The following is a 12,450-nucleotide window of genomic DNA, read 5'->3' on the forward strand; positions in this document are numbered from 1 at the left end:
CACCCCCCAGTGTGGTGTAGTGGTTAAGAGCGGTGGACTCATAATCTGGTGAACTGGGTTTGCTTCCCTGCTCCTCCACATGCAGTTGCTGGGTGACCTTGGGCCAGTCACACTTCTTTGAAGTCTCTCAGCCCCACTCACCTCACAGAGTGTTTGTTGTGGGGGAGGAAGGGAAAGGAGAATGTTAGCTGCTTTGAGACTCCTTTGGGTAATGATAAAGTGGGATATCAAATCCAAACTCTTCTTCTTCCTCCGCCCCTGGTCATGCTGGCCACGTGACCCAGAAAGCTGTGGACAAACGCCAGCTCCCTCGGCCTGAAAGCGAGATGAGCGCCGCAACCCCATAGTCGCCTTTGACTGGACTTAACTGTCCAGGGGACCTTGACCTTGACCACTTACTCTCCCCCTTTCTCCCCCCCCCCCCTTTTGCAGGGTGCTTGTGGACTGCGTGCCCTTGGTGGACGTGGAAGACATGATGATCATGGGGAAACGTCCCGACGCCAAGTGCGTCTTCACCTACGTGCAGTCCCTCTACAACCACCTGCGGCGCCACGAGCTCCAGATGAGGCAGCAGCGCTTGTAGCCTTCCTCTCCCGCCCCCCCTCACCCCCCCCTTCCCTCCGAAACATCCAGCCTAGCCTGTCCCCCACCCTGGGTGCGGTAGCAGGGGAAAGGAGGATGTCTTTGCTTGCTCCTCTGGTCCTGATCCGTCTTCCTGCAGCCCCACCTCCTCCCCCCTGCTTTCAGAGAACTCTTACTATGGGCAGGAGCCACCCGCAGCAGCAAAAAGGCAAGAGGAACCAACACCCCCCCAACACCCCCCCCCCGCTACAGCAGGCTGGGCAGTTGGCAATCCAGGCCGGTTTGGAGGGGACCGGCCGAGCTTAGACCGCTCTACGGAGAGAACCGGGACTGCCCTTCTCATCCGCACGTGCTTTTTATATTATTGTTGTCGTTGTCGTTATTTACTGTAAGTTATTCCCGTTTCCTCCTTTTTCGAAACTCCCTTTTTTTGCATCGTGCACGGCTGAGCAGCATTACGGGCAGAGACCTGCACAGGTGTGATTGACTGACCACGCGTCTTGTCTGTACCTTTGAACAGCTAAATGCTGGAGCGTGCTAAAAAGGGGGGGGGGCGTTGTCGTCTGTGTGTGCAGACCTTAACTCGTCCCTGCTTCCCACCTCCCCCAAATCCTTGAACTGCGATGATCGTTGCAAGTGCAAAGCAGGTTATAGGTGCCCCCCCCACACACCAGGCGTTAGGAACGTAGATAGATACCTTCTGTCGAGCCAAACCGCTGGTCCTTTCTATCTTAGTATTGGCAACCATGACTTGCAAGTGGCTTTCTAGGCTTTCAGGGGACATTCCCAGCCCTAGCTGGAGATGCTGCCGGGACTTGAACCTGGGACCTTCTGCATGCCAAGCAGATGTTCTGCCATAAAGCTAAATGCAGCCTTTTCCTATACTGCTTCTGACTGTTGATCCATCTAGCTCAGTATTGTCTACACTGACTGGCAGGGACTCTCTAGGATTTTTGATAGGGAGACTCTCCCCCAGCCCTAGCCAGAGATGCTGCTGGGACTTAAACCTGGGACCTTCTGCATGCCAAGCAGATGTCCTGCCATAAAGCTGAATGCAGCCTTTTACTATACTGCTTCTGTTGGTCCATCTAGCTCAGTATTGTCTACACTGACTGACAGTGGCTCTCTAGGATTTTTGATAGGGAGACTCTCCCCCAGCACTGCCTGGGGGTTGAACCTGGGACATTCTGCATGCAAAGCAGATTCTCTTCCGCTGAGCTATGGCAGAGGGCCTCTTCCTTCACCACCTTAGAGGCAGAGGTCTTGCACTTTCCTCGTGCCCCCCTCCCCACACTTCCAGAAGAGGAACCCAATTATAAATGTAGTGTACAGGCCCCACTGGGCTGGGACTGCGCCTCTTCTGGATTGAACCCTGCTGGCACCAGTGGGTAGGAGAAGCCAGGCTTTCAGATGGCAAATACCTTCCTTCCTTCCTTCCTGGCCAAGAAAGGGTGAAACCTGGACGAGGGATAGGAGGAGACCTCAGGGCCACCCCTGAATCCTGCCCGAAACGCCTCCTGAAATCAGCTCATTTAGAAAAGTGCAGTTTTTGAAGTTGTGGGGTAACTGTACAGAGATGTGGGATTTCTTTGCTGCTTCGGGTAGAGAGGACAGATTTTTTTTTTTAGAGAAACAAACTGTGTTCCCTGTCTGGATGGTGGTAGTGAAGGGCATACTCTGCACCAGCTCAGAGGCTCCCTTGCAAGCACAGGGCATGCCAGTTCCCATCTCTTGGCCACCAGTTTGCTGAAATCAAGTATTGCCCATCCATGTGCCCTATGTGTGTTTTCACCCATGGCTCTGCCAGCCCAGGAGCGATTGTGGTCAACTCTGGGTGCTTAGACATGGCAGGAGAGGGGGGGGAACCATGTGGGTTTCACTCTGGTGTGGCCTCTCTGTATGGAACAGCTCTCCTGCCTGCGCACCATCGACCAATGCCCACTCTGTTCCTGGGAGTTCCCAGCGCATCAGCCTTCAGACCTTTGCACAAGTCTCCTTCCCTTTTGAGCGCCTGATTAATACGGGAAGGTTGGGGCAGATGAGCCAGCTGAGAACGACTGGAGCCTGGAGCGAGGGACGGACAGCGGGATGTGCTCCTCGGACACCGCTCTCAGCACTCAGCCACGCGCCCGATTGTAACGGTTCTTGCACTAGCACAAGGATGTTTATGTAGGCACCAGCAAGACAATAAAAGTTTGGATAGACTGTTTTGACGGCCGTTTCTGCTTCGTACTGTTCTCCAACCTCCAGGGCTCGGTCCTTTTAAGGTTAGCGTACACCTAGCGCAACTTGGCACCTTCCAGCTGTTTGAGAATGCCAGCGGCAGGCTGGTGTGCAGCAGGATCTGGGTACCTCTTGAGCCACTGAGATGTTGCTGGATTCCTGGCTTCCGTCAGCCTTGGCCCAGTGGTCAGGGATTAGGGGAGTTTGTATTCCTGTCATTGCATTTACACCCCACCTTTTCCTCCAAGGACCTCACACGAACCATTTTATCCTCACAACAACCCTGTGAGGCGGGTTAGCAGCAGTGGTGTAGCATGGGTTGCCAGCACCGGGGGCATGGAAATCATTGTGCCCTCTAAGGCAAGGACTGTGCTTCCTAACTGGTGCCTCCATGCGGTGCTGCAGAACAGCAGCTGGGCATGGGTGGGTACACGCCTTGAGCCTGGGCACCGCTACCACCTTGAGTCTTGCTTGCCCTCCACCTGGCTCCCCCGCTGGCAGGGGACAGCGCACAGCTGAGAGATGCAAGGACACATCTTCTCCCAGCAACTCAACATGCTGCTCAGGTGAGGCAGGACAGAGTCTCTAGACAGTGGTTCTCAACCTGCGGGTCCCCAGATATTGGACTACAACGCCCATCATCCCTGAGCTCTGGCCTTGCTAGCTAGGGGTGATGGGAGTTGTAGTTCAACAACATCTGGGGGTCCACAGTTTGAGAAAGGCTGCAACTTCCAACTTCTTCAGCTCCCCGTGCTCTTCAAGGAAGAAAAAGGTCACCTCGCCACCTCATCACTGTGAGCTTCTGAGGGTGGGATGGGGCGAGGACCCAGGGGAACACCTTGACCAGTTCAGTCTGGGACTTTTAATTATCCAGCAACAGAGACACAGATACCAGCACAGTGGATGTAAAAGACTTTACTGTTTCTAGGCACAACTGCAAGAGGGTTGTTGTTGTTTTTTGCAGGGTGGGTGACTGAGCTCGTGTTCCTTAGCGCGCTGTGCTCCGAAGCCTGATGGGACACTGACTATCCACCCTGGGCACCAAGAGCTTTCAGCCGAGGGTATCATCCTGTCTCATGCAGACGGGGCACAGCTGCAGAAAAACACGAAGGCTTGCTTATGGCCTGGAGCAAGGAACAGCGGCTAGGGAGTGTGGTCTGAACCGAAAGCAGGAGGGAAGAACCTGTGGTCCCCTCTGGGTGTTGGTGGTCTCCAGCTCCCTTCAGCCACCAAAACTAAAACTTGGGGGGGGGGGGAGAAGGGCAAGGATTCCAGCAACACCTGGAAGGCCACAGGTTCCCGGTCTCTGAGCTATACAAAGAGGCACGGAGCCAAACTTTCCAACTGGGCTATGCATGATTGAATGAATCTAGACAGAAATGGTGCACAGACCAGGGTGGGACTCAGGGTGATCCGGTCCAAGGTGGGACTCAAGGTGATCCGGTCCAAGGTGATCTGGTTCAGGTCTGGCTCTGTTTCCCCAGGCAGTGGGGGGAGCACAGTTTCTCCCAAATCCACACCCCAGATCCCAGCTTCTTCCACACCACTTTTTACTCCCGTTCCACAGACAGGGCAGTGTGTGCCCTTTACTCTAGAACAAACTAAAGAATGAAATCCAAATTTCTGCAACGAGGGGACGTTGCATTTGGTTGCATATCCTGCAAATGGGGCATATTCATTTTTTGTATATACATATCTTGCTATTTTTGCTGGTGGGGGGGTTGAAGAGCAGACCCCCCCGCACTCAAGACCGCTGCAAATCTTCATAGAATTGTAGATTTGAAAGGGACCTAAAGAGTCATTTAGTGCAGCCCTCTTCTGGCTTCTTAGCAGGCGCTGCCCAGACGCTTTCACGTCCACCTTTCCAACCATGAGGTCTAGAAACTTGTGTTTTCTTTTTTTTTTAAAAAAAGGATCGATTCTGCAGCCCAGGCCACATTCCTTGGCTCTCCTCTGGCAGGTGTGCACACACAACCCTGCGTATACTAACAACATATCCTACCATGCACACCCATCGGTACAGCTATGCTTGTGCATGTATTAAAACATGGGCCACGCTCTCAACCCTTGCACACACTCGCACACAAGACACCCCTGAGGTTTTTAAGAGCACAACAGATCTAGAGTTCTCCACCCGCAGCCCCTTTGCTCTCCGCCGCACGCTCTCCTTTGGCGCCTTCTGAACCAGGGGGCGGCCGGGCAGGAGCAAGCTGGAACTCTTTGGGGACAGGCGAGTCTGGTTTCTCCTTCCGGTAGAAGCCCAGTTTCTGCACCAGCTCGTTGATTTCTTTGCGGGACATATCGCTCAGTGGAATTCTCTGCAAAATAAATGCATAAGGCACTGCCTTAGGCCAAGTCAGGGCATTGGTCAACCTAGCTCAGTGCTGCTTACACAGGCTGGCAGATGCTCTACCCCTGAGCTACACTGATGGGCAGCAGCACTCCAGGACTGCAGACCAAAGACCTTCCCTGCCCTACCTGGAGATGCTAGTGAGAATTGAAACGGGGACCTTCTGCAAGCAAAGCAGATGTCCTAGCATAGAGCCACAGTCGTCCTTCCCTTGGTCAACCAGAGACATGCAGGTGGCAACAACATGCTGAGACCCAGCTGGATTGGCACCAGTGTATCCAAATGCAGATGGCATTGGACCCATGGGCATAGCCAGGGGACAGCTGCCCCCCCCCCATCAAGTAAGCAAATAAAAATGCTTAACTTAAAAGTAGAAATTGCCTATGCTTACTGAGTGCGCGCAGAAAAACTGCATTGGACAAAAAAAGAAATGAGAGAAGGAATAGCTGAAAAGGTTTTCAGCAAAGCCAAGAAAACTTGTTTTAGTTTAGATTTTTAAAAATAAGATTGAAAAGGCAGGCTCTTCGTAATTTTGCAAAATAGGCTCGTTAACCGCATGCAAGCTACTCCCGGATGTTAATTTTTTTATTTAACTTCCTGGTTTTCAAATGTCTGGAGATTTTGGCAGATTTTTCTGAATGCTTGGGGTCAAAGGAAGGTAACTTAAAACAACTCTTGCTGAGACGTTTCATTCCCAATCTGCTAAGACAGAGGATGATGACAGGGGTGTGCCCTGCCCCACCCCCGCCATAAATTCTGGCTACACCCATATTTGACGGACCTTTGCTCCTTTGCTGTGTGAACAGCACATTAATTACCGTATTTTTTGCTCTATAAGACTCACTTTTTCCCTCCTAAAAAGTAAGGGGAAATGTGTGTGCGTCTTATGGAGCGAATGCAGGCTGCGCAGCTATCCCAGAAGCCAGAACAGCAAGAGGGATTGCTGCTTTCACTGCGCAGCGATCCCTCTTGCTGTTCTGGCTTCTGAGATTCAGAATATTTTTTTTCTTGTTTTCCTCCTCCCAAAACTAGGTGCGTCTTATGGTCTGGTGCATCTTATAGAGCGAAAAATACGGTAGCCTGTTAAGCATCACAGAGCAAGATTTGCATCTTACCTGCCCATGGCTGAAATCTGGCAGATGGATTCCAGAAGAGAAGCCTCCAAAGGCCTGCTGCACCCGGTCCCTCTACGTTTGAATATTCCTGGAGCTTTTAAAGTGCTATGCAACTTAATCTTGCTAGTCCAGTGGAGGAGGAATTAAAAGTCCCACTCACTGGCTTGCTGGACAACAATAACCAATCTGGCTGCAATTTACCAACCTGCTGCCCACGTACTTTCAAGCATCCCTTCGATGCCATTGAAACCTCCTTGAAAAATAAGATTTCAAAAGAAACCCCCATGATTCTTAGGGAGATGGATTCTTGCCGCTGCGCTGCAACGTTTTGTTGCGGGCCCTACATGTTCGATTCAGAAACACAAGCAAAACTATTCCTGCAATTGCATATTCCGTGAAGAGCATCACCTCTACCAGTTCTCCCTGAAGCTAAAAATCCTCCGGTGGGTCACACCAGTGTGGGAAGATCAAAACTCCCTCTCACCTCCAGCTCTCTGTAGTGTGAGTTCAACAGGATGAGTTCGGGGTCTGCTCCAGCGAGGTGCTTCATGTCAAGGTTGTGGCTGGGAAAGGCAGTTAAGGGTATGTGCGAAGGAAGCTGCCTAACAGAGCCAGACCACAGGCTCATCTAGCTCAATATTGTCTACACTGACTGGCAGCATCTCTCCAGCGGTTTCAGGCAAGGGTGAGTGAGGACACCCAAGTTCTGCTGCGTTGGCCGGCAGGTTTAGCAAATCAGGTGCCTGGTTAGACTGCCAACCTGGTGCCCTCCAGAGGCAGGGCTGTCTTACCCATAGGCGCTAAGGGTGCGGGGCCCCTTGGCGCCGGGCTCTCAGGGGCGCCAGGCCAAGAGTCCGGGGCCCGAGAGTTGAGTCCAGGGAATCTTAGAATAGCTTTGGAAGTGGATTTAGGCTGTAGGGATGGAAGTAGAAGATAGTGTATTTTAAAATAGTATTATTTGTAAGTGATAAAATGTGAAGGTTTTTTATGGTTAAAGTAAGGGTGATAAAAAAAATGGTTAGAAATTATGATATGTAAAGATGAGGTAAAATGAAAATCAGATAGAGAGGATTTGGGGAAGCCCACCTAACAATGCTTAGGAAAAATAAGGATAAGGCAAAGAATCTGTTTGTATTGTTTGTTTTTCTGTTTGTGTTGTTTATTTGCATTATAAAATGAATAAAAAATTTGTTGGGGGGAAAAAGAGAGTTGAATCCAGGGAAGAGCCCATCCGTCAGTCAGAGCGTCATGGCGTGCTCTTCTGCGCCATGAGTTCGGGGGCGATCGAGCCAGTGAGACGCTGAGGCGGCTGGCTGGCTCCGCTCTCCTGCATTCCTGGGACTGGGCAACCTCGGGGGTGGGTGCCGGGTGGCTCTTTGCACCCCGGTGCCGCATATGCTTAAGACAGCCCTGTCCGGAGGTTTTGGATTATGACCCTTATCAGCCCCAGACAGCATGCTAAAGGGCATCAGGCTTGGCAGTTCAGAATTTCTCAAGTTTGGGCTCCTGGGCCAGAGAGGATAAATAAATAATTTGGGGGCGATGGGCTTGCAGCCAAAGCTGGCTGCCTGGGGACCTTGCTAATGTCCCCCTTTTACCTCCCCTACCTCCAATGCTTAGGCCCTGCACAAACATACAAAAAGGATACTACAGAGGCAAGTCCTCATTGATGAAGGCCTTCACCTGGGGGGGGGGGGAATGAATGAGATGCAAATATTACACATGGAATAAGACGGCTCCCCCTGCCCCACCAGCCCAGTTTATTCTCTGAACCTACAATCAACAGGCGAGGCTTTGTTGGTGACAGGGCCTTTCCTGTGGTGGCTCCCCGGAAACCCCAGACTGCTCCAGTCTGCCCCACCAACCCCAGACTGCTTCCAGCCAGTCCCCACCTTCCCGCCTCCCTACTTTCAGTCAGTCTAGGAGGTGGCTGTGCCTGTCAGCTTCTTTCTCCTCCATCTCCATTCTGGCAGGGGGGAGGATGGGGGGAAACCTAGAATGTGTTGAGTTTTGCCTGTCATTGGCTCTCTGGCGCCGCCTACTGTTGGGCTCCCTGCCTTCTGTCTTATGAGCCGTTGCAGCACTTCTTCACCCAGGGGAGCAGGAACGAAGCGACACTTACCTCTGGCAGGCGGTTCAGCCGTCATCCCCCACAGCTCTTTAAAAGGGAGGAAACAGAATTTGAATACACCATCAAACACAAACACACTTCCCAAGAAATCCAGACTCGTTTCATGCACTGGAAGGACGAGGAGCCTGCAGACCTCCAGATGTTGTCCGACACCCAACTCCCAACAGCTCATCAGCCAGCCAGCAAAAAATTCAATTCTTTATAGAATTGTAGAGTTGGAAGGGACCACAAGAGTCATCTAGTCTGACCCCCTGCAGTGCAGGAATCTTTTACCCAATGTGGGGCTCGAACCCACAGCCCTGAGATTAAGAGTCACATGCTCTACCGACTGAGCTATCCCAGGTCAGGGCAACCAAAATGATAAAGGATGGAGCAATTGCCCTTTGAGGAAAGCCTGCAGCTTTGGGGGCTCTTTAGCTCAGAGAAATGGAAAGACACAATAAAAGTTTATAAAAAAAATTCATGGTGTGGAGCAGGCATAGGCAAACTCGGCCCTCCAGATTTTTGGGACTACAACTCCCATCATCCCTGACCACTGGTCCCATTAGCTAGGGATGATGGGAGTTGTAGTCCCAAAACATCTGGAGGGCCGAGTTTGCCCATGCCTGGTGTGGAGGAAGTGGCTAGAGAAACTGGTGGGTATCGAATGAAGCTGAAAGTTGGAAGAGTCAGGACAGATAAAGCACATATTGATGGAACACATAATTAAATCTCTGGAACAACGGCTACTAGGCATAATGGCTGTGCTCTGCCTCCACAGTTGGAGACAGCAATGGCTGGAAACTGAAGGCTGGGCGAGTGCTCTCTTCTTGTGTTGTCAACTCCCACTGTCCTTGGCCACTGACTGTGATGGTTTCTGGGTCTGATGGGGAGTTGGGGGTCCAGCTCAGTTGGTTAGAGCATGGTGCTGGTAACGCCAGGTTTGCAGGTTCAATCCCCGTATGGGACACCAAGGGGACTAGATGCTCCTCAGGGTCCCTTCCAACTCTACAATTCCACGTTTCTATGATGCTCTTGGAGAAACCTCTGCTAGCCCAGGACACATGTTGTAAAGGTAAAGGGTCCAGTCGTGGCCGACTCTGGGGTTGCGGCGCTCATCTCGCTTTATTGGCCGAGGGAGCCGGCGTACAGCTTCCGGGTCATGTGGCCAGCATGACTAAGCCGCTTCTGGTGAACCAGAGCAGCGCACGGAAATGCCGTTTACCTTCCCGCCGGAGCCTGCTAGGTTGGCAGGAGAAGGGACCAAGCAACGGGAGCTCACTCCATCATGGGGATTCGAACCGCTGACCTTCTGATCGGCAAGTCCTAGGCTCTGTGGTTTAACCCACAGCGCCACCTGCGTCCCAGGACACTTGTTGACAACCCCACAAATACATTCGCCCTCTGCAGCCTTTCCCTTCCACCGTGAAAAAACAGCTGTTCCCTGGCCCCCTGTTCCCTTGACAATCCTTTCCAAGGGCTTGTCAGAACCTGCCGCGGCAGGTGTGCCCAAGGCCACCTGTTAGCAGACTGAAAAACAACCCCCCACCAATGCAACCACGTCATCTTCAGGGATAAATGGGCTTTGTTAGATTCCCCTCCCACTTCTAAAATAACATGGCTACAAGGACAGACTTGGGAATATGTGGGAATAGCCCCAAATTTCTCCTTAGTCCTCTAAGACCATGGTTCTCCAACTGAACCCCCCCTCCGTGCCCCAGACCACCTGAAAATTGCAGAGGGTTTTAGAATATGACATTCCCCTCCTGTTTCAGCAATTCTATTGCACTGTGCTAGATGCAAACTGGTGTTCAGAAGCATTAAGAACGCTAAGAAGAGCCTGCTGCAACAGGCCAGGGGCCTATCTAGACCACCTCCTCAAAGACGTCCTCAAACCTGCAAGCTGGACCTGAGCACAAGAGCAATTCTCCCCTCCTGTGGTTTCCAGCAACTGGGATTCAATAGCATCACTGCTTGTGACTGTGGAAGCAGAGCAGAGCCATCGTGGTTAGTAGCCATCAATAGCCCTCTCTCTCCTCCATGAATTTGTCTAGTCTTCCTTGAAAGCCATCCAAGTTAGTGGTCATCACTGCCTCTTGTGGCAGGGAGTCCCAGAGGTCAACCACAGTACAACAATCTGAATTCCAGCTGTAAGTGTTCTTCAAAGACATGGTAAATTATGGTCCCCAGACTTGCCTGAAACTTCAGTGGCCTGCAGACTGCACTGTGGGAAGCCCTGCTCTAAGCTTCAACTAGGGTAACCCCGTACAGTGGAACCTTGGGTTAAGAACTTAATTTGTTCCAGAAGTCCATTCTTAACCTGAAATGGTTCTTAACCTGAGGCGTGCTTTTGCTAATGGGGGCCTCCTGCTGCTGCTGCGCTGCTGGTGTGTGATTTCCATTCTTACCCTGGGGCAAAGTTCTTAACCTGGAGCAACCACTTCCTGGTTAGTGGAGTTTGTAACCCGAAGCATCTGTAACCTGAAGTGTCTGTAACCCGAGGTACCATGGTATATCCTTCTGAATGATGGTAAAATAGAAAATCCACATGCCAAATCCTCTGAATAGCAAAAGAACAGCCAAGACAAGACAGACATCCTTCTTGGAAGCTCTGCGCAATCTCTGTCTGATGCTAGGCTTAATAGTTGTTTGGCATGATCTGTTGCAAAGCAAATCTCACTTTTCTCTTTTTTTACGAACCCCCCCCCCAAAAAAAAATACTGCCTTTCAACAACAGCAGCAACATTAAAAAACAACACACACGCTACATCCTTAATTCTTTCTAATGTCCCGCCCGCATTTCAAAGGCTTGCGGCGGTGACTGCCGCCTGTTCACAGAGCCTCACTACAGCCTTGCGAGGGAGGCTAAGCTCCGGCTGAGGGCCAGCGCTTCTCTCAAGGCTGCCCAGCGCATTTTACGCTTCATCTGTCTGTCAAGTGGTGGGGAGACCACATTTGTTTGGGGGTGGGGACTTCAATCCAGGGAGCTGGCGGGCCCCGGCGCATCAGGCCCTCTGCACATGCTCTAAGGTACCCAGCTCCCTCCGCCCTCCAGGCTTGGCCTCACCTCCACTTTCCCTCTCGCCAGGCCCTCCAGGCGGCGCCAGTCCGGCTCGTAGCCGCGGAGCAGCCCTGATCCCGAGAGCACCACCAGCGCCACCAGCAGCACGAAGCGCGGACGTGCCATCGGGCACCTTCACTCCAGCAACGCGCTCTGCGCTCTTGGCTGTGCGCTCTGCGCTCTGGACGCGGCGGCCTCCGGCTTGCTGGAGCCGCTGCCACGTCAGATCGGGCGGAGCCCCCGCGAAGGGAAGGCGGAGGAGCCTCGGCCGGCAAGCCTCGCCCCGCCGCCGCCCGGCTCTCCAGGGAGGAGCATCATCTGGGCAGGGCAAGGCGGAGCTCCGGGATTAGCGGCTCTCCAAAGGAAAATGAGGATCGGCGACGGGGGCACCTCGGAGGACCTGTGTGTCCCCTACCCGGGTGCTTGCACAGTGCTACTAGCGCTGCTTACTCTCTGCACATGCTCCGAGGCCCGATGCTTTCTTTACACCTTTGGTCTCATGATGGAGCATCCTGCACATTGAAAGCGCCTGCCACGCGCAACGAAACCACACGCCTTACCCCGAGGTTTCCTGGGAGCTGTAGTTGCCCCTTCGCTGATGACAATTCCTAGGACCCTTAACAAACTACAGCTCCCAAGATTCGTTGCGAGAGAGCCGTGCGCTTTCAATGTATCCTGGACGCGCTTTGAACGGCGTGGTGTGGATTTGGCCTCAAGTCGAGACTTTAAAGTTTAACCGCTACGCCGCTTTGCATCTCTCCGTTAGGAACGCAGAGTGTCCCTATTTTCCAGGGATGTCCCTGATTTAGAGATGCTATCCCGGTTTCTGATTTGATTCCACTTTTCCTTGGCTGTCCCTATTTTCATTAGAGAAATGTTAGAGGGTGTGAAAATGTCCCCATTTTCATTGGAGGGTATGGGGTTATCCGACCCCTGAACCGTCTGAAGGCAATCCTGTATAGGGAATTTTTTTTTTAACTGTTTAATGTTTTGTTATGTTTTTCTATAC

General features: G+C 52.2%; 2 protein-coding genes across 12 annotated transcripts in view; one reads left to right on the forward strand and one right to left on the reverse strand.

Annotated features, from left to right (window-relative positions):
• SMTN (smoothelin) overlaps positions 1–2,791 on the forward strand; it is an 83,950-nt gene extending 81,159 nt beyond the window's left edge. For all 10 annotated transcript variants that reach the window (XM_083417607.1, XM_083417604.1, XM_083417609.1 and 7 more), the window contains one exon: positions 433–2,791. Coding sequence is in view for 6 of the 10 variants with exons in the window: in XM_083417604.1 (XP_083273730.1) it covers positions 433–583 (151 nt within the window). In the remaining 4 variants the exon portion in view is untranslated. The remainder of the gene's footprint in view (positions 1–432) is intronic.
• A 913-nt stretch (positions 2,792–3,704) lies between these two features.
• The window catches only part of SELENOM (selenoprotein M), a 33,918-nt gene continuing 25,172 nt past the window's right edge, over positions 3,705–12,450 (reverse strand). Inside the window, exons 1-5 of one of the 2 annotated variants that reach the window (XM_083418006.1) lie at positions 11,448–11,979; positions 8,393–8,428; positions 7,919–7,953; positions 6,755–6,833; positions 3,705–5,123 (exon numbers count right to left, since the gene is read on the reverse strand). In XM_083418006.1, the coding sequence (XP_083274132.1) occupies positions 4,926–5,123; positions 6,755–6,833; positions 7,919–7,953; positions 8,393–8,428; positions 11,448–11,567 (468 nt within the window). In that variant the 5' untranslated portion in view covers positions 11,568–11,979 and the 3' untranslated portion in view covers positions 3,705–4,925. Of the gene's footprint in view, positions 5,124–6,754; positions 6,834–7,918; positions 7,954–8,392; positions 8,429–11,447; positions 11,980–12,450 lie in introns of those variants that run through there. The other variant, XM_083418007.1, reaches the window with a different exon arrangement.

The sequence above is a fragment of the Podarcis tiliguerta genome, assembly GCF_965153285.1.
Source record: "Podarcis tiliguerta genome assembly, chromosome: 16".
NCBI classification, from domain to species: domain Eukaryota; kingdom Metazoa; phylum Chordata; class Lepidosauria; order Squamata; family Lacertidae; genus Podarcis; species Podarcis tiliguerta.